Here is a 22,509-nt window from a genome sequence, read left to right as displayed (position 1 = left end):
GGGCAACTGCATAAATAACTGCAAATTGGTGTGGTAAGTACAAGAAAGTAGCAATGTGGCCAAATGGGGTCAGGGACCGGCACTCAATTAAGATGCTTAAGTGAGGGAGCAGAGGTGGGATTTTAGGATTTTATCACAGGAGTGAAGTCATAAAAGTTGTGGGGAGGGAGTCCTGGGAGCAGATGGGGGATTTAGTGGTTCTTGGGGGCGATGCCTGATATTTACAAACTGGTGGTGTGGAGCATGATCAGAGGATGCTAAAAAATCCTGCTTGGTGTCCCAGGCCACATTACATTCTTCTCTGAGAAATGCTAATGCGGGCTATCTGACGTCTGTGCAAAGCTTTGACCAGTACTTGCACTACAGCGCTCTATGAACCTGCCATAAATGTGCTCACGTTAGACTGAGATCCTGTTTATAACAGCAAAAAGCTGGATGGGCCTAACTATCTTATGATGTAGCAACTGTTAAATAAATTACAATCTTAATCATGTGATGCAATTAGGTGTATTAAGAAATATATTTAGGGGTGCCTGGGTGGCTCAGTGGATTAGGCGTCCAGGTCATGATCTCACGGTTCATGAGATCCGTCCCCACATCGGGCTCCGCGCTGACAGTATGGAGCTTGCTTGGGATTTTCTCTCTCCCTCTCTCTCTCTGCCCCTCCCCCGCACTTTCTCCCTCTCCCTCACTTTCTCTCTCAAAATAAATAAATAAAAATAAACTTTAAAAATATATGTATATTTATGTATTTGGGAGAAGCCAGGAAAAGATCCGAGTTACACAGTTAAAAAGGGAGAAAAAGGCATTAGCATAATATATATTTATGATCTCATATGTATGTGGGGATATGTGTGTGTATATATTGAAAGAAGCTGATAAATGCCTGTGCAAGTCCAGGACATAATACGTATCTACAGAATAAGCTGTAGTGAAGGACAGCAGCGAGAGGGAAGAAAGAAGGTGGGGAGGGAAGAAGAGCCAGATGTCCTCTCAGTTTTTATTGTTTTTCTATATACTCCAAATTTTTACAACATTCATGAACTTCATTTTTCGATTTAAGGAAGAAATAATGCCCATGAAGTACTAAGCACAGCATCTGCCATGTGATGGCAATAAATACTAATCAACTCTTACAATGGCAAGAAAACGTGACTCACCCCAAATGATTTCAATCTGCATACAGTGTCATAGCAACGGTTATAAATGCATGTTTTCTCTCTCTGTCAAAAAGGAATGAAGTAAATATCATAAATTATGATCAATAGATTTTAGGTTAAGTATGGGTTCTGCTTATTTAATCATTTAGGATTTAATCATTTAAAGCTAAGTTTTGAAGAGGAAGCCTTCCAAATCTAGATAACACAAGACTTTGCTTAAGCACCAGAAATTTCCGGTCAACTTTTATGGTTTTATCTTTGGAGTACTAAACTTTAAAAATATTTAACATTCAAAGGTCATTATCCAGTTATCTATTTATCATTGGAAACCAAGGTCAAGTCTTTTCTTTTGTGAAATCCCATCCCATAATAACCAATAGTCAGTAAATTGAATTTAAATTTAATTTTGTGGAACTTTTATTATAAAGAATTTGAAACACTGTAAGTAGATCATCTTTTACTATGTTCATTTAGTCATTCTTGTTTTTATGAAAAGTTATGAATAAATTAAATTGAAAATCAAATTGTTTTTTGAAATGTACTAAGGAAATACTTTATGATGAATTTCTTTCTAATTAAAAGAACCATTTATAATTTGAACTAGCGTTTTCACATTTATCTCATGAGTAAATTGGCCTTTTCACCTACTGGATTTCACTAAAGCAAGATACTGTGTGCCAAGGAGATAATAGAACAAATTGTGATCAGGAATATCAAAACTTCAAAAGCTTTTACTTTTTACATGCTGATTGTGTTAATAAGTATCATAAAACCTATTTGTGCTATCTTTATTGGACTGACATATGGGAAAAATATTTTTCGTACGAAGAAATAGTATGATATGTAACTATATTTTCTTGATTTTTTTAGACCCATATGTTCGAAAGTTTCTAAAATATATTTAAAACAAGACTGTCCTCTACCCCGATTTCTAATGTCAGCCTCCTAGAAACTGACTTAACTATATTATGTATCTTAGAATTGATGAAGTTTGATATATGGACTTTTTCTATTAAGATTATAGGGCAAAATTGAGGTATGCCCCAAATGATTAGTTTCTAGCAACCTATAGCAGAAAAAAACTTAGTCAAATTAAAAGGCAATTTTTTACACAACTCATCACCAAACACTTGATTCTCTGGTCTATTAAGCTGAAAGTTAACTGTAGACTCAACCTCCCCTCCCAATAACATTGATAATTCCTTGAATCCTTGTTTTATTTGTGGATCTTGTTTTTTTGTTTGTTTGGTTTGGGTTTTGGTGGGGGGGGGGGGTGCCCTCTTTTTTAAAGTAAAGTTTTTATTTTAAGATAATTATTGAGTTACATGCAATTATAAGAAATAATACAGGAAGATCCATACACCTTTTACTCATAGTTTTGCCCAACGGCAACATTTTGCAAAACTATAGCACATTATCATAAACAGGACATTGACAATGATGTAATCCATCAATCTAATTCTGCTTTTCCCAGTTTTATTTGTACTCATTCATGTGAATATATGTGAGTGTAGTTAGTTGTATGTCATTGTTTCACATGTGCAGTTACCTGTATCCATTACCACAGTCAAGACAGCACATTTCATCACCACAAGAATGCCCTGTGTTGCCCATTTATAACCGCACATACCTCCTCCCCCAGGACTTTTCACATGTTGGGAATTTGATGGCAGTATGTTTTCTAGTTACATTTTGGGAAGTCACTGATTTATCCTTTTCTTCTTGTAAATGTCTGCAAATAAATAATACTAAACAAGTGATCCCTCTGTATTCACTGCTTTGAGTTGTGCATCTCCCTGATGCTTGGCAAAGGAACCAATATCAGGGGCAAGTAGCTGCCTTGGCTGTGCACCATATCTACTTTTCTGAAGGCACAGGACCAAATCTACCATCTTTGTTTCCATTCCCAGATTACGCTCGATTTGAGGCCAAAATCCATGACCTACGAGAGCAGATGATGAACCACAGCATGAGTTCCGGGTCCGGGTCCCTGCGAACCAATCAGAAACGCTCCCTCTATGTCAGGTAGGCAACGGAGCATTTCTTACTGTGATCTGCACTTTGCGAGCAATCCAGCTTGGGGAGATAAAGACAACACCTTGTAGGAACGGAACACATGTTCTTATTAACCCATGCTCATCAATACACCACTGTGAGACCTTAAGTTTAACCACTTTGAAGAAATTTTTGAAATGTTATTATGTCAAATTAGTTAAAAGCCTTGCTTTTAACATGTTATTCTTTGAGAATGTTACAGTCTACGGTCAAATTCTTAGCACAGGTTGCAGTAAGAATAATGAGAAGAAACATTTTCATTCCTGATAATCTTAATCTTAAATTGAATATATGGACCAAAGCCTTGGACATTTTCTTACCATCTGTATAGGAAGAAAAATTCTTGTATCACCTTTTGGCCAGCTTGATATATATTGTATGAACTTTGGTGTATTGATTGGAAATCAAAAGCACTCTGTTAAAGAGTTATATGCTTCTTCCAACAAGTTTCGGTGGAAAGATTTTCTTCCGTGGTATCTTGTGAGTAGTCGCTTCTCAGCTACAAAAGTTGTTCCATGCCCTGACAAAACTCATTAATTTACCAGATAAAAAATGACTAATTGAACTTGAAATGCCTTCCAGTCTTTCATCGCTGTAGTTAATTCTTGAGAAAGATACACCATCACTGAACTATCACATGTACTTCTTCTTAGTGCAGGCCCCCTATGTTCCTTCCAAAACATACTTCATTAGTGCTGACTGTCCTTTTTAAAATAATGTTAAGTATTAACAACCAAAGGGGGGAAGTGATATCTAATAAATTGTTAGAATGAATCTATGTGCCCATCTTCACTGCATTCTCCTCACCCTACTCAGCCCCACAATCTGGTCTGACTCCCATCCAAGGTCATATCCTCCTCACCTGAAATTTCACTGTCTTTTCCTAGCATGAAGTGTGTATTATGGATATAAATTATGTACGTGAATTGACTTGTTCTCTTGATTCCATTTTGGCTATGAAGTTATCTTTTAAGTATATCAGGTAGGCACTGCAGGGCCAAGAAAGGAGCAGGATTCCAAAAGGTGGCAGGTTCTCAATGGCCTTGATTTGCTGGCCACTGGGACAAGCATAAAGTCCCTCCTCATTCCAGGGAGTTCCAATACTTCAGAAGCCCTGAGATTTAAAATAAAAACATGATGAAACAAAACACAGGCAGTTAATGTTCCAAATTTGACTAACTGAATTTCACAAGATTATGTGAAGTGTAATCTGCGACAGGAACTATTAAGAATCACCCTGGAACATGTCTTGTAGTAAAGTCACAGATGTGCTGGAAAGTGACTTTCTTTTTTCCTTATTTGCTTCATATTGCTGGTCCTTATAATACAAAATATTTTTAAATCTTGAAATGTTTTAGTCTTGGGTAGCATGTTGGGAAAAGCCAATTGAGTTAATAGGATAGAAATAAATCAGTTAATGCAAATGAAATGGTTATATAGAATCACACTGGAAGGAAAAATTACCATATTATTGGTACCTTGTTAAAAAATAGAATGCATAAAAATGTTAATGTACCAGAAGAACTTTGCTGAAAATATATTGGTAATAGTTTAGTCTTTTGAATTGTGGAAGATTAGGAAAATTAAATGAAGTGATATAGTGATATAATATAAAACTAATAGACCTATTTGAAATAGTATTAATCAGACCCAAAGTTTTATGCTCGCTCTAAAATGATAAATAAAAGTATGGCATACAAAAGAGATGAAGACTTAAGGTAATAAGGATGTTATCTTGTTAACATTCTAATAGGTGGAAGTCGTATTGAAAGGAGGAACCTCTCTTAAATGACGCTCAAAAATAGCTGACACTTCATGGGAAATTCTCCAAATGATCTCTCTACTATACAAATATGGTTTTTGGTTTCCAAAGGTATAATTATTAATACTTATTCAGTACTAAGAGGGCTGACCTTAGCATCTGAATGACTCTTGGAGGCATAAAATTGGAAGAGATAGGGGCCATAGAGTAAAATCAGAAGGAATGAACTTACAAGACCCCCCTGGCCTTGTTCTCATGTGATGTGATAAAACTGACACCCCCACCCCAATAACGGCAACAAAAAGGCAACCAAATGGAATGAACTAGCAAGACTTAAAGGGAATTCTTACTAAAAATGATCCAGCAACTTTGTACCTTTGTACCTTTTTTTTTTTGAGGGGGGGGTGGGTTGCACCAAATTTGGCTATGGGATTTTCATAGCGATGCTTGCTTTATCTATAGCGCTTGAATAGGGCCAGTGCCAGTTGGTCGTACTTATTTTAGAAAGTCAACTAGTTGCTCTCTCAAAATACATTAGTAGCAGGATTTCTCTAATTATATAAATACCAGAAGATGAGCATGTCTCTTTAATCTGAGAATGACAGCTTGGAATATTATTCTGCTTAGCTTTAAGTAAGTCTAGGGCTGGAAGGAATCTTAGTTATCATCAGGTCCACTGTTTAATTTGCAGAAGAGGAAACTGAGGCCCCAGAAGGGAAGAGATCTGCCACAGCTCTTTAGCAGCATAGTTGGATCTTCTACCTCCCTTCTCACTCCACCTCCCAGGGGCCTAGCTTCTCTGGTATCAGTTGTCGAATGCACTTGAGCTATGATTCCCGAACTGCTTCTGGCAACACAGCACCAGACTCAGATTAAGGAATAGGTTAGCCGAGAGGTGAAACTCCAACATAAACCTCTTTGGAGTTTTTACACAGGAGAAATGGTGCTACAGAACATACGGGATTTCTTTAGTTTTATTGGTATTTTTCCATGAGGCCAAAACCTAAACCAGAAAGCTAGCAGCCTTTGTTCTGTAATAAACAATTTAGCTGACTCGTAGGATATTTGTCTGCACCACAAAACCACCCTTCCCCTTGGAAGTCACCTCCTCTTCCCTATATACACAGACACATACACACACACACACACACACACACTCACACACTCACACTACCAAACCTAGCCCAGCCATGGGTGTGTCTGAGAGGCTGCGTCTTCTCAGGATAGTGCACAAGCTGGCCTCATTCCCTTACTGGAAATAATCCTCCCAGGTGATAGCAATTTGTTTGCCTGAAAGTGTCGAAAGGAGGGCGGGGGAACTAGCACATCTGAGCCAGGCTGTGTTTTAAACTTGAGCCAAGCCTCTCTATTTTCCAATCTACTTGTAATTATTTTCCTTCTTTGAATCTTTTGTGTAAGGTACCTGAAGTGCTTCGGTAGTGCTGTACAAATGGAGTTGATTGCTGCTTATGATAACGCTGTAAATGTTCTATGTGAATGATTTGGATATATTTGATTTACTGGGCTATTTGTGTTGTGCATTTCCTGCATTGTGAAACATATAGCTGTAGAACCTTAAAAGTAAATAAAATGTAAAAAAAAATCGAATAAAATATGCTTCAAAATGCTCCACAAGTACATTATGACTTCTTCAGATGAGATGCACTTGGGCTCCTGAGCCACTGGAATCCAGATTTTGTTGTGTGTGTTTCGCAGGTCTCCCTGTGGGCAGATTTAGCTCTCCCTGCCTCTAAAATATGCGCCCTCTTTCTTACCTACCATGGATGCTGGTGAAAGCATCCATGACAGAGAACAAGGTTTTTCTACTACTACAGGGACCTGTATATCCAGGGACTAACAGGGACCTTTATATCCAGATGCTACTAAGAAAGGTCAGAGATGTAGGGGATTAAAATCACATAAAAGTGCAAATAGCTAAGGAAAGATCCTTTCTTTTAATAAACAAGAGCAACCGCACCCAGCACTTGGAGAACAGGAAGAGAAGGAAAGAAAAGCAGCTAAGTCCACCAATGGGGAGTAAAAAGTCACAGGAGAGATGTAAAAGAGAAGCCTAACCCACATTCATTTGTTTATCAAAGGTATCGATTTTGAGCCTTCAGGTGAATAACCTCTCTGTGGTGAATTTGGGTTTAAAAGTCAGTTGCTATGATTTATTTATGCATTCAAGCTTTTTTTGAGAATATATTTTGTGCCAGGACTTATAATGGACACTGAGGACTCAGCAGTAAAAGTCATGTTTCCTCTCCACAAGAATCTCTCATCTAGTGGGAGAAATAGATGAGAGGAAGATCATCAGGGTGCAGCATGGTGTGAAAAATTCGTCCTCGAAAGGCCTGGAACCTTTATTGTTTCCTAACCCACAGATATCTGAATTGATTCTTAAAAGATCTTATTTGAGTTAACTTACAAATCTTCAAGTCTTTTTACTCGAAGTAAGAAAAACATTCTTCATCATGACCCAGTAAATACAAACACACATGAAGCTGAAAAACATTTTTTTATTATATTGTACTTTTTATGTAAAGTGTACTTTGTTATTTTCCATTCTATTTGTCTCCCTTTTTTAAGAAAAAAGGAAGGTCACAACTCATTAACTTGGTGTAATAACTCACTAATGAGTTATGATGTACAGTTTGCAAATGAAGTAAACAAGAAGGAGCACTCCAGGCAGAGGACACTGCACAGGCAGGAGAGCACGTCTTCACTGCATGACCTTTAGCAACTCTCTGGGACCCCCGGACCCTTGGTGTTCCAGCCATTTTGGATGGATGAGGAGTTGGAAGTGAAGGAAAACGTTTATCAAGCATCTCCTGCGGGTCAACCATCGTGCTAGTAATGTTCCACATACATTATGCCAACATGTAGAAGAGTCAAGGAATGTTTCCTGCATTTTACAGATGAGAAAACTGAGGCTCAAATAAGTTGAATAATTGCCCCAAGATCACAGAGCAAGATTGGATGTAAGCATAAACATTCAGGTCCTGTGTGTGAGGCAGTATAGAGCAGTGTTTAAGGACACAGTTGCTGGATTCTGCCAGAAAAACAAAATTTGAAACTTGGTTCTGCCACTTACCACCTCAGTGATTTTGGACAAGTCAGTCTTTGTGGGCTTGGTTTCTTTATCTGCTTGAAATGAGGATAATAACTGGATACTATGAAGAGGTTGTAAGGACTAAATAAAATAGTGAATTTAAATACCTCTCATATGGGAAATTAATTGGTGGTATTTATCATTTATTATAAAGACAACCTTTCCCCTGTAGGACAGAGAGATGGTAGAATTGGTCCTGAACAAACTACTGTTTTCTCAGCAAAGGGATGAGACACCCTTGTCCCTTTGCTTTTCTTCAGCAAGGAAAGGACAGACTTCCTGGCGCCATTTTACATTTTCAAACGTCTAGACCCCATGAAGGATGAATGGGAGGACCAGGATTGTAGGCTCCAGAATGCCCAGCTCTGTCAACTCACCAGACATCTCTCACACCCCGTTAAGAGTCTACCTAGAAGCAGAATCCAAAATATTCAACTGGAGCCACAGATAAGAAGTGTCACTATGCTTACAACTGGCCCCTCTACTTCTTCACAGATTGTCATCGGTGTCCCTAACCCCATGATTCTTCAACTTCTCTTCTGCATTCTTCACCCCTTCCAAGCCCTCTGCTCAACTTCTGCTGCTTCCTAAGACAGCTTTTGCTTCAAAGGCTATAATATGACAAATACTCTTAGGTCTGCCTCCTGCCCCATTGTTGTTGTTGTTTTCAGTTTATTTATTTTTTTTATTTAAATCCAAATTAGTTAACATATTGTGTAATAATGATTTCAGGAATAGAATGTAAGGATTCATCACTTACTTATAACACCCAGTGCTCATCCCAACAAGTGCTCTCCTTAATGCCCATTGCCCATTTAGCCCATCCCTCCACCCAATACCCCGCCAGCAACCCTCAGTTTGCTCTCTGTATTTAAGAGTCTCTTGTGGTTTGTCTCCCTCTCTATTTTTATCCTATTTTTGCTTCCCTTCCCCTATGTTCATCTGTTTTGTTTCTTAAATTCCACATATGAGTGAAATCATATGGTATTTGTCTTTCTCTCACTGACTTATTCTGCTTAGCATAATACACTCTAGGTCCAACCACATTATTGCAAATGGCAAGATTTCATTGTTTTTTATCCCTCCTGCCCCATTGTTTAACATAAGGCTTTCATACATTGATTCATCGGTGCATTGATTCTTACATTCAATAAACACAGTTTACATACTTACCTACAGTGTACCAGTCTATGATGGATGTTAAGGTTACAGAGATGAATAAGAACACACACCTCCTTCCCTCAGGATTCTTGTAGTCCATATCTGTAGGCAATTCAAATGTGCACAGATCATTACTTCCAAACACCTCATGTGTTATCTCCCTTGTGCTTATAATCTTCTTTAAATCTTTACAGCATGCCTATAAAGGCTTCCTACAGTGAAGTCTGCCCAGAAGACCACTGGTATTTAAAACTCATCTGTTAAAATACGATTTACTCTAATCTTTATTGAGTTTCTCATGGTAAAGGTCCTTGAAATGGAAATACCACTCAATACTGGATGTGCAAATTCCAGTTAATGTCTTCATTTTATTATACCCTTAGTGCCTTATGCCACAAGGCTTGGCATAAAGAAGTTTCCTTAGTAAATATTTGTTGAATGAATTAATCCCTAGACTCTCTTTCCTATACAGATGTGAAAGAAAAAAATTAGAATCTAAGTCAAGATCTTTGAACAACCAGTCCCACGGAAGTTCAGTACCAGCTGGGCTGCCACCAAGTAAATGGAGTCTGGTCATGTCCTGAGAACATAGGCATTACATACCAGTACTGGGATTTCCAGGAAACCTCTGGCACTAAAGGGCCTTTCAAGCTGCTTCATTTGCCTGCTGAATTCTGTGACTGCCTTTAAATTGGGGGCTAATTCAATAATAGATTTAGACAAGCACATACACCCAATACCTTCTTAGTGAGAGGACAAGGTAGGAACAGAGCCCAGGGTGAACCTCATCCTGTGTCTCATTCTCAACATCCTTAAGTTTTCCTGTTGGAAGTTGTATCAAGGGCAGTCTTAAGAAAACAAATCCTGGGACGCCTGGGTGGCGCAGTCGGTTAAGCGTCCGACTTCAGCCAGGTCACGATCTCGCAGTCCGTGAGTTCCAGCCCCGCGTCAGGCTCTGGGCTGATGGCTCAGAGCCTGGAGCCTGTTTCCGATTCTGTGTCTCCCTCTCTCTCTGCCCCTCCCCCGTTCATGCTCTGTCTCTCTCTGTCCCAAAAATAAATAAAAACGTTGAAAAAAAAGTTTTTTTTTTTTTAAAGAAAACAAATCCCATTCAGGATTCTTTATCCTGATGTGTTTTTTATGCTGGGGGAAGGATGTTCTCACCTGATTGGTTTTGTTGGGAGGAGAAAGCTATATCATCATATAAGTAAGGGACTCTGGTCTTTGTTTTTTTCTTAAAATGGTAGCATGCCCTTCAACCCCACTTCCAGCCCCCCTTACTGCTGGTCAGTACTCTGTCAGGGGACTGCACTCCAGAGCAAAGCTGCTTCTAACTTCACCTGGCTATGGATTTCTCAAGGCTATTTAAGGCCAAGCCATGAAATTTGTGGATTTTACTATAAGTTGAATTTTTCTCTTTTTTCCCTCCGAACTTGGACCCAGCATGCTCTCCACAGCTATCCCTAGAGGACATATTATAATCATCTGCATGTACCCCTTGCCCATTACTAGCACAAGGCTGGCTGACAGTGGCATTTTTATCACTTCTCACTCATTCACTCATATATTCTTATTTAGCAAAATTATCATTTATTCATTTGGAAATATGATACATTGTAGCATGAAAAGAAATTCAAGACTGCTTGGATTCAGATTTCTTATCTATATTAAAATCTTACTGAAAAAGATATGACCAATTATCTGAAACAGTTTAATAGGATGAAGCAGAAAGTGTGGAGAAAGTCTAGACTTGGGAAACCAGAAGAGATCTGGAGAGGGTATTGCAGTGTCTGGGTGGCCTGCATGTACCACTGGGCGGCCAGAGCTTATGTGCCTGCATTTCACTCCTGACTTCACTTAAGCCCTACAACAGTGCTATGCCAGATATGATTACTATCACCATTGCACAGAAGAGTAACAGTGTAGAAGGCCAAAGTGGCTTAAAAAACCACTTACACAATATGCTCTGTGACCAAGCCATATTCTTTACCCAGGTGTATCTCTCACTGAAGCCCATGCTTTTTGGACTTCCATACAGTAAAGATGAACTTGACCCTATAGGGGTACAGGTTAAATTCAGATTGATTGACCTTCTGTTTGGTTTATACCTTATACTGACTTCTTCCAGATGGACCTGGTTTCTGGTCCAGACTTCAAAGTTTATCAGTTGCTAAAATGAAATTTTCATTTATAAAATGCACATAACACCTAGTCCACAGGCTTGTTGGTAAGATTAAGTTAAATCAAGTCTATAAAAGAGCCTGCTATATGGGACTGGTAGGTAAAGTGGAGGTCCTATAACCCCTTTAAGTGCTTAGAGCCTGCCTCCTAAGCTGGTGCCTCCTTTGAAGCAGAATAGAATCTGATGTTCCATTTATACTTTGAGACTCATTAGCATTATGCTCACTCCTTCAGACATTTGCATTTTTAATTGCATCCTTAATTGTAGAATAAAAGGCTTTGTCTTCAGATAGCTAATTTTATGCCAGAAATAGAAAGGAGGAGGAGTCACTGGGGATCTGGGGGAGTTTTCTCCTTCCCTTGAGATCACAGCCTGGCCCTGAATTTTTAAAAGATTTTTCATTTTTAGATTTCTATAGAAAGAAGGACAAAGGTACATGGGCAGCCCCTCCACTGCCCATTACGTTTTTCCCCTACCTCTATGCTAAGATATGGAATCCAGGTATCATTTTTATTAATGGTACACCCTAATTCATTCACTCACCCACTCATTCATTCATCCAGAAAACCTGTTTTTGAGCCATAACCATCCACCCCATACTGTACTGTGCTCTGGGGATAAAAAGATTAATAGGGCATCTTTCCTGTCCTTAAGGTGTTCAAGGGTCGTGCTAACAAATTAGATTTTGCTCCCTGCCCCCTCATCTCTAGATGAGGTACCTATCTTTTTAACCCAAAATTGCTACCTCCTACAACAATCCAGACAGCTTTAGGTACAAAAGAGAGCAGAACACTAAAAGGTGGGACGCAGAATGCTCACAGGAGAGACAGGTGACAAGTAAGGGCATGGGAAAAGAATTGAGGGAAACTTACCCCAAATCATGAGGTTAGATTTGCAGCAAAGGAATAGACTCAGCTATTTGTTCTTCAATCTCAGTGCCTAATACATTATAGGAATTCTTTAAATACTTATTGAATAAACTTTTTGAGTGGCAATTAAAGATGGTGGTTAACAGAACAAGGTATTGGGAAAACAATCAACGACTCATAGCTGGTTGAATGAGCACCTGCTCCTCTTTGTTACTTGGAACAATGTAAACTTCTCTCTTCTAACATTCATGCTCTCTCGTCTTCCTGCCTGTTGACCCCCCTGTCTCCTCCACTGGACTAGATGGGAGCACCTCTCAGGTGGAGATTTTCTTGGTTACAGCACAGTCTGGCATATGGTAACTGCTGACTCAATCCAATGAATGAATTATGCATGTCACAAGATTGGTGAGAGTTTAACTTTAATTAAAATTTTACTTGATTACCTTGTGGCTTGCAAATGGCTCCTTGCCTGACAAAGGTCTTCAGCCTTCTTGAGCATATGAGTAAGCAGCCCTGTTAAGTAGTGATAATCATCTCAGACTACGTTGGGTCTTTTTTAAAACATTTAGCCAAACAAATGCTATATTTAATATAGGTTAGGCTTCAAATTCATTTTCCTGTTTATTATAAATCAATAATAACAGTAACAATAACAAACATGGAAAGATGCTTTTAAAATTCTCAATCACAATCATAATAAATAACAAACTATAATTGCATCATATTGTGAGCCAAGCAGTTTGATAAACACCTTATGTGGATTATTTAATTGTCAGAAAAACCCTATAAAATCGATGCTATCTTTATCCCCATTAAGAAAAGAGATGCTAGGTTTAAAGCTTACCCATAAGAGGTCAAACTGGGACTAGAATGTGTGTTGTCTTGTGCCCCTACCTACATCAGCATGTGACTTTATTGAAAGACCTTCATATGTTTGATTTGATTTGATTTGATTTGATTTGATTTGATTGCATACACTATGTCTGTTAAGTAGGTATTGTTTCCCAGTGGTTTTCAGCTAAGGAATATGAGGCTCAGAATATTAAGCTATCTACTCTTTTTTCCAAGTGTAATATAGTACCAGGCCTTTGCCTCATCCATTCTCTTTAAAGATGTGTAAACACACAACTCACATGGACCTTTTTCTAGTGTTTGCCTTGTGTTTCATTTACTGCCATGTCACATTGCACTTGATTTTTATAGAACTACGCAGGCATTATTAAATGTTGAGTGGGCAGTTGAATAACCTAGTCACCTTAGATCCTGTACACTAGTGTGAGCGTGTGGATTTGTGATTAAGTTGAGTAGGTCCACACTGAGGTGTGGCCATCACAACTGTGTGAACAAGGTCTCTGCCCCTCTTGTGCCAAGACAAATTCTGCAGCCTGCATAGCACATCAAGGAACACAACTGCAGTACCTATCAGGCATCATGGCCCACACGTGAGAGGTGGGAACATACATACAGCCTGACACCCACTACCAACTACACGCTTTGCAGGGCCCACTGCAAAATGAAAATGTGCAGCTTGTTCTGAAATTAAGAATATCAAGGTGGTAAGAACAGAGCATGATCCTAAGTGCAGCACGCTGTGCTGCAGCCCAGTTCCCCCACCTATGAAGCCAGTCCTGCTGACACCTGGTTCAGGACATTGCGCTCAAAACTGAAAGCATGTGTGTTTTTCTTAGTCTAGTGCAGTAAGTGGAAGAAATGTGAAGGCAGCATCAAGAACATTTTCAAGAATTCAAGTTTTGTCTCTTATCTGAAAAAGTGCTTTATCTAAATTATCTGAATGCCTGATTTTATGATCTGTGGAAACACTATGTGCCAGCCCTCTTAATGCCTGAGAAACTTTAAATTCCCACTTGCTCTGAGCTTTCAACAGCCTACTTTGAGTCATCTCTCTCCCCTGAAGTAAATCTTTCAAAAGCTAAGTAATGTCATTATTTCACATTTATTTAGCACCAGTGGTGCGTTTTAGTCTTCCCGTTCTGCAAGTTTCTGCCCCCTTCCTTTGTTCCTCAGGCCTAAATTTTTAAGAAAATGTACAAAAGTCTCTCAGAGGATTCTGGAAATTACTGGAGCTGTAGGTGTCGGTGTCATTTCCAGGTGTCATTTTCTAAACACAAAGGCTGTAACACATAGATTTCCCTGACCAACAACATTAAAATAATAATAAAAACTTTAAAAAATCAGGGGCACCTGGGTGGCTCAGTCGGTTAAGCTTCCGACTTCAACTCGGGTCACGATCTCATCTTCTGTGAGTTCGAGCCCCATGTTGGGCTCTGTGTTAACAGCCTGGAGCCTGATTCAGATTCTGTGTCTCCCTCTCTCTGCCCCTCTCCCACTCACTCCGCCTCTCAAAAATTAATAAATGTTTTAAAAAAATTTTTTTGAAATCAGGGACATGACATGGGACTGACAACTTGATTTCACCAAGTAAGAATTTTAGTGGCACCTGGGTGTCTAAGTTGGTTAAACATCCAATTCTTTGTTTTGGTTCAGGTCATGATCTCCTGGTTTCATGAGTTTGAGCCCTGTGTCTGACTCTGCACTGATAGTCCAGAACCTGCTTGCGATTCTCTCTCTCCCCCTCTCTCTCTGTCCCTCCCCCACTCATGCTGTCTCTGTTTCCCTCAAAATAAATAAATAAACTTTAAAAAATAATTTTAAAAGCCATAAACACATACAAACTGTAATATATATTTTTAGTTTATTGCTCTTTATTATTGCCATCTGCTTATATGAGAAAGAACATTTTAATACCCAAAGAAAAATAACATAATCAGAGCATCAGGAAAAGTATACCAAGTTTTAAAATTTATAGTTTTAAAACCTCACTAGATGAATCTCCATATTTCCTCTCTCCATATGAATCCTACCTCATAGCTGAAAAACTTAGGCCAAACGTGATGGCTACATTGTTTAATTCTTAATCCTGGATCTTTTGGTTCTAAATGATTCTAAAATGCTTGGGGTGCATTTTTGACCTTTGGATTGTTTTTTTTTGTTGTTGTTTTTTGTTTTTTTTTTTTTTTGAGAAAGAATACCATCTTTTAAATTTTCTTTTTCCTCATTTATTTTCTTTATCTTCCATATAATTTTCTCAATAAGTAGGAAGCCCGAACCCATGCTTTTTGATAAACTGATGTTTTTTAGTGATGCTTATGAAAAGTAAGAAGGAAGTTTCCATCATCAAATTATTTTTCATTACTTTTTAAATTGTACTTTTATTTATTTACATTTATGTCATTCTTTCTTCATTTTAAAAAATAGACTCTTTAAAAAAGTATCATTGTAATTATAGTATCTTCCATTATGTTTTAAAACATTTTTATGCTGTATCATTTCAGGCCAGATTGCTTGCTTCATGTGCCATCCCACTTCAGTTCTCCTAAAAATACAGATTTGGCCTTTCAGATGCAGGATCCTACACTTCTGTTTTGTTTTTGTTTTTGTTTTTTGTTTGTTTTTTTGTTTTGTTTTGTTTTTTAACCTGATTGAAGGGGTAAAATACCGAGAAAATGTGACGGTAACTGAAATGAACTTTGCGATAATCAGGATATTTGGTAGCACTAGTGACCTCTACCATAAAAATATAAATTGTCATATAAATTAACTTTGTAGTTTTAACTCTCCAGACAAAGCTCACAAATCAGTTCCAGTGGCTTCTGCACTGTTTCATCTTCCTCTTTCTATTAAGGAGACCTCTGAATGAGTCATCAGGAAGGTGTCTCTATGTTTCTGGCTTCTGTGAAGCCAGGTCAGTGAGGAGTTTCTGCACTTTCTGAAAGGCTTTTGTTGAACGAACCCCACTGTTGGTTCTTTATAAGATGATGACATTTTTCTTTTTTCCTAAAACTCCCTGTTCCTGCCCCTTCCCTCTTAAATGGATGTCCCACACTACTCCCACCTGCACAACACTCTACAATCTTCCTATGAGTCCTTGATTATATAATGGTTCAGGTATGCTGAGGACAAGGAGATGGTGATGAGAATTTAAATCTAATGATATCTGTGAGGGAATGTCATTATTAACCCCATTTTACAGTGAATGAAACCGAGGTTAGATAATTTGTTACTGCCAAAGTTACACAGCAAAGATGAAGGAGAAGAAATTCTCTGTTCTTAATGCCCAGGGTTTCTAGAAATACCGCATTTTTTTGGATATACTTGACTTCATATATGCTCCCTCATTCATATTGGTACTTGTAATTGTTATAGAAAGTCCTCTAAGTTTTACTTTAGAAAATTTAATCATTTAATGTATAATGCATCTCCTTCAATAATAAGCAAGTACCTTAGAAATATTTGCTGAGTTGATCCTTAACATGGAGTTATGATGGCTCAACTTTGAACCATAGGGTCACACCCTTCATCTAGCAAGCATTCACAGAAAAGAGGCATGAGTTTTCCTGCTGCAGGCTGCTGTGTACAGAATGGGAGGATTGCAAGTCCCCTTGACTAACTTATAGCAAGTATGGTATGGTGGAAAGGACATGAATTTAAGGTTTTCTTTTTTTTTAAGTTTATTTATTTTGAGAGAGAGAGAGAGTGGAAGTAGGGAAGAGACACACACACACAGAGAGAGAGAGAGAGAGGGAGAATCCCAAGCAGATCCAACACTGTCAGTGCAAAGCCTGAGATCACGACCTGAGCCAAAATCAAGAGTTGGAAGCTTAACCAACTGAGATAATTAGGTGCCCAGAATTTAAGTTTTTCTTAGGTAACTATTAACTACAGGAAATTATTAGATGCTGGCAGGGGTAAAAAGTGGTTGAGATATGCCCTTAAGGATGCAGCTAAAGTGAGTTGGAAAAAACAGATGAAAACAATAATATTATTATTCTGAACCCAGACTCTGCTCCAGGATCTGAGAACATGTGGGGCATAAAAAATGGAATTAAAAAGGCTAAATATGCAAGGTTCCCAAAGAAAAGCTGTATTTTGGGGGAGGTCATCTTTAGCAGTGTATTTCCTCTCTGAAGGAAGTTAATTATGCACTGTTATCATAGAATGAAACACTAACTCCTCTAGAATACCAGCTCACTCAGCCATTCCTTCATGAATTCACAGCATAATGGAGAAGGCAAAAAGCCAAGGTACATAGATTTGAATCCTGGCTCTGCCACTTATTGCTTGTGTCTTGACTTTGGCAGTTCACTTCTTCTCCCCCTGAGACTCAGATTCTTCTATAAAATGAGGATAATAAGTATACAACTCAAAAAGTTTTATAAAGAAAAATGTTTAGGGGTACCTGAGTGGCTCCATTGTTTAAGGGTCTGACTCTTGATTTCGGCTCAGGTCATGATCTCACACTCAAGAGATTGAGCCCCAAATCAGGCTCCATGCACAGAAGAGATTAAGATTCTCTCTCTCCCCATCCCTCTCTCTCCCTATCTCTGTTTTCCCCTCTGCCCCTCCCCCATTCACACTCTCTCAAAAAAAAATGTTTAAAAATACTGATTTTAAGGGTACGTGCATCCCAATGTTTATAGCAGCATTATAAACAATAGCCAAATTTTGGAAAGAACCCAAATGTCCATTGACTGATGAATGCATAAAGAAGATATGGTATATATATACAATGGAATATTACTCAACCATCAAAAAGAATGAAATCTTGTCATTTGCAATGACATGGATGGAGCTGGAATGTATTATGCTAAATGAAAAGTCAGAGAAAGACAAACATCATATGATTTCAGTCATGTGTGGAATTAGAGAAACAAATGAACATAAGGGAAGGGGGGAAAAAAGAGAGGGAGGCAAACCATAAGAGCCTCTTAACTATAGAGAACAAACTGCTGGAGGGAATGTAGGCAGGGGATGAGGCTAAACGGGTAATGGGCATTGAGGAGGGCACTTGTTGTGATGAGCACTGGGTGTTATATGTAACTGATGAATCATTAAATTCTACTCCTGAAACCAATATTACTGTATGTTAACTAACTAGAATTTGAATAAAAACTAAAAACAAATATCCAGATTTATACACTAATTTATTATAATAATTAACAAAGGAGTGTGTTAAAGATTAAAAGTTGAAAATGAAAAAAAAAGTCAATCAAATCCTTAGTCAAAATAGGGAGGATAAATACTTAAATACCTACTAGAAGGTGGTAACTGCCATGATAGATAAATGGACTCTGAAATAAAGAGATGAGACCCATTGTCTTCCTCTTGCAGGATTATCTGACTACTTTCATATCTTTTGTGTTCAGTAATAGCTAAGCAACAGATTTATCATGAAAGCTACTTTAGCCAAATTTTGTTACCTTTCAAACCCTTTCATTTTAAATTAACCCCCAAACACTGTATTACCCCCATCCTCTTTGTTTTTATAATAGCTTCTATATTGATTTTCATTTGTCTATTGGCATGTCTTATAGAATGGTTAATTAAATACTTGTGTAGGGTTAACTACAAAAAAAAAAAAAAAAGAATAATGTTTATAACTCAACCCAGCATTTTACAAAAAATCTTCCAGAGATTAGAAAAGGGAAAACACTTCCTAACTTTTTCAATGTTAACATCACCTTGACACCAAAACACAACATGGTCACTATAAGAAAGGAAATTTATAGTCCAATCTCTCTCATAAACATACAATCAAAAGTACAAAATAAAGTATTAACACAATGAATCTAGTGATCCATAGGAAGGATAATACAGGCACAGAATGCACTAAACTTCTGTTCATCAAAAGACACCATGAATAGGATAAAAGTGTAAGAGCATAGGAAAAGATTTGTAATACAGAGTTCTGGAAAAGGAATTATAATCAGAATATCTAAAGAACTGTCACAATATATTAGGCAAAAGATAGAAACCACACTTTTTAAATGGTCACAAGACTTGTAAAGATATTTCATGAAAGAGGAGGTACATCAGTGTCAATTCCCATATGAAATGGTATTTATTTCATTAGTCATCAGGTAAAGTAAAATATTAATGCCACTGTTCACCCACCAGAATGGCTAAAATTAAAATGATTGTTCATTCCGAGTGTTGGAAAGCATGTAGAGACTTTAATGGGCTGCTCATGAGAGATAAATTGGTATGACCACATTGGTATACTGTCAGCATTTACTGTCATTAAACATATTATACCCTATGATTCATTCTTAAGTATATACACAGTAGAAATATTTACATAAGTTCAACAAAAATCCATACAAGAATATTTATAGCTGCATTGTTTGTAATAATCTAATCCTGGAAATAACCCAAATGTCTACCAACAATAGAATAGGTTAAAAAGTTGTGGCATATTTACTTAAGAAAATATTGTACAGCAATAAAAATGAACAGTTTCTGGGGCACCTGGGTGGCTCAGCCAGTTAAGCATCTGACTTCAGTCAGGTCATGATCTCATGGTTGGTGCGTTTGAGCCCCACATCGGGCTCTGTGTGGACAGCTCAGAGCCCGGAGCCTACTTCAAATTCTGTATCTCCCTCTCTGTCTGCCCCTCCCCCACTCATTCTCTGTCTTGTCTTCATTAAGACAAGAGGGATTTCTAAGCATAGGGAGTCCAGCCAGTGTGGGTCATGTTGCCAGTCTCTCTCACTGTAACTGGTCCACATGGGCTGGAGAGAACTCCAGGGAAGAGCCAAGAAGAATCTCTAAATTAGGTATTACTAACTGCCTCTCTTTGCTTCATCTCAGTGTCTCTGAACCTTGACTGCATGCTAAAATCACCTGGGTAGCTATAACGAAAAAACTTGTTTTCCTCTATGCTGCTCACTGCATACTTCACTTCTGACACCACACATGTGGGTTTTTTCCCCCACACTGACCAATTCTCCAACGCCAGCTGGGCGTCCTAGAATTTAACTCCATTCTGACACTCTCTACCTGGGGATAGCATCAGATCCCACAAGTAAAAGTTTCAGCCTCCTACTTGAGGTCATCTGTGCTTCTGGCTGACTGGCTATGAATCAGAGGTCTCTGCAATCCCCTCCTCACACTTAATAATTTCTTAGAGCAGCTCATAGGACTCAGGAAAACAATTTACTTAGTAGATTGCTAGCTTATTATAAAAGTAAAACTCAGGAACAGTCAGATGGAAAAGATACATGGGGCAAGATCTAGGGGAAGAGGCACAGAGCTTCTATGTCATCTCCAGGAGGGCCACCCTCTCCACATCTCTGTGTTTTTGGCAATCCAGAAGCTCCCTGAACTATGTCCTAACTCTGTCTTTTAGGGGTTTTATTGAGGCTTCATTAGTGAGTCATGATTGACTAAATCATTGGCCACTGGTGATTAAATCAACCTCCAGTCCCTCTTTCTCCTTCAGAAGTCGGGACTGGGGCTGTACTGCCCCAGCCCTCTGATCACATGGGCTTGCAAGCAGGCCCCATCCTCAGGCTTTCCACAAGTCAGCTCATTAACAGAAACTGACCTGTGGTTGAAAAGAGTTCGTTAATAACAAAAGACAGTTTTATAGCTCTCATCACTTAGGACATTTCAAGGGTTTTAGGAGCTCTGTGCCTAGTATGGCACAAAGACCAAATCTTACAGTAAATTATAGTGTCACAAGTGCTCTTAAAACCCTGATGCCCAGGTCCCAGCCCAAACATATTGAGTCAGAATCTCCTGAGAATGTGTTCAAAGCATCAATATTTTTTAAAGCTCCTCTACCAATACCAGTGTGTAACAACATTAAGAACCTCTTTTTGCCTCTTTTGTTTTTAGCTTTACTTATTTCCTTATCACCTGAGAAAAATTGTTTAAAAAGTCTCGGCTTTCTGGCACGGAAGTCTAATGCAAATCTGCAGCTAATGGTAAGGTCAGTTCCTGGGACATCTTTCAATTTTGATCACATTCAGACTCAGAATTGGGAAACTAGCCATGAACCTGATGCTATAACTTGCTAACACTTAGCAAACATTCAATTTCCTCGTTTAAGACTAAATAACTTTGGAAAGAAGACTGCAAAGATTGGAGTGATCTCTGGAGAATCAGAAAGCTCTAACATTCATATTTTGATTTCCAGTGACCAAGAAATGAGCTGATTGGAAGTTTTTAAATTACATGAGGTCTCATTGAAAGTGTTCAGAGAGTACAGCTGAGGTCCAAAAAACCAGGTTTGAATGATGTACCTGGGTGTGTGCATGCGTGCGTGCGCTTGCAATAAACTCAGGTACAGGTTTGCAATAAACTCAGATACAACTAACGTTATCTCATCTCATTTCTGATTCTTACTTCTCCCCCTCCCCACTCTATAGTGCACTGTCCCTGCTCCCTTTCCAGCCCCTCCCCACAGTTTAACCTTGGCCTCTCCCTGTACTCTCTCCTTTACCCACACTACACCCCACTTTAGGGCTTAGCCTCTCCCAAGCCTCAGCAATCGGTTGGCATGGAAACATTAGATGAGCCTGCCTGGTGGGAGAGAGATTCTGTTTCCAAGTGAAAATGGAAAAGATTCAAGTGTGATTCACTTCCAGCCATTTTAACTCTTGAGTTCATCCATCTATTTAAAACCTATCCGTGGCTGCAGATCACCTACTTGGTACAGGAGATTATTTTGATCCAGACTCTGCCTTGCATCTCTGCTTCCCTCTGCAGCTTCAGCTACGGGCCCTGGCCGCAGCCACACAGAGCACCCTGCTCTTTCATTTCTCTCTGCCTTTGCACTGGTCCCTTTCTTTGCATTCTAAGTGGTTTCCCAAGGTCTTTCGGGCATCAGTTCTTCCTAGGAGCTTTCTTGGCCCACACCTGTGACGCTTCCTATCCTAGCACTTCAGTTGTAGTGACTATACGAAACTCCAAACTTAGGTGACTGTTTCCTCCCTAGACCGTGAATGCATTAAAGGAGAAGCATGCCCATGCTTGAAGTCTGTATGTTTCTTACACTCCTAGGGTGGAGTCTTGGCTCCATCACTTATTAGATCGGAGATCTTGCACAATTCACTTACCCATTGTAAGCGTCAATTTTCTCATACCTAAGATAGAATGATGCAGGGCGCCTGGGTGGCTCAGTCGGTTAAGCATCCGACTTTGGCTCAGGTCATGGTCTCACAGTCCATGAGTTTGAGCCCCACGTCGGGTTCTGTGCTGACAGCTCGGAAGCCTGGAGCCTGCTTCAGATTCTATATTTCCCTCTCTCTGACCCTCCCCTGTTCATGCTCTTTCTCTGTCTCAAAAATAAATAAACATTAAAAAAAATTTTAGGGGCGCCTGGGTGGCGCAGTCGGTTAAGCGTC

General features: G+C 38.8%; 1 protein-coding gene across 6 annotated transcripts in view; it reads left to right on the top strand.

Moving 5' to 3' along the window:
- Nucleotides 1-22,509, top strand: part of DLG2 (discs large MAGUK scaffold protein 2) — a 2,103,489-nt gene that overhangs the window by 1,936,119 nt on the left and 144,861 nt on the right. For all 6 annotated transcript variants that reach the window (XM_040489720.1, XM_040489714.1, XM_040489717.1 and 3 more), the window contains one exon: nt 3,071-3,185. In XM_040489720.1, the coding sequence (XP_040345654.1) occupies nt 3,071-3,185 (115 nt within the window). The remainder of the gene's footprint in view (nt 1-3,070; nt 3,186-22,509) is intronic.

Source organism: Herpailurus yagouaroundi, unplaced genomic scaffold (genome assembly GCF_014898765.1).
Source record: "Herpailurus yagouaroundi ecotype Mexico unplaced genomic scaffold, PumYag 180, whole genome shotgun sequence".
Classification (NCBI taxonomy): domain Eukaryota; kingdom Metazoa; phylum Chordata; class Mammalia; order Carnivora; family Felidae; genus Herpailurus; species Herpailurus yagouaroundi.
This window is presented reverse-complemented; position numbering and strand designations above follow the sequence as displayed.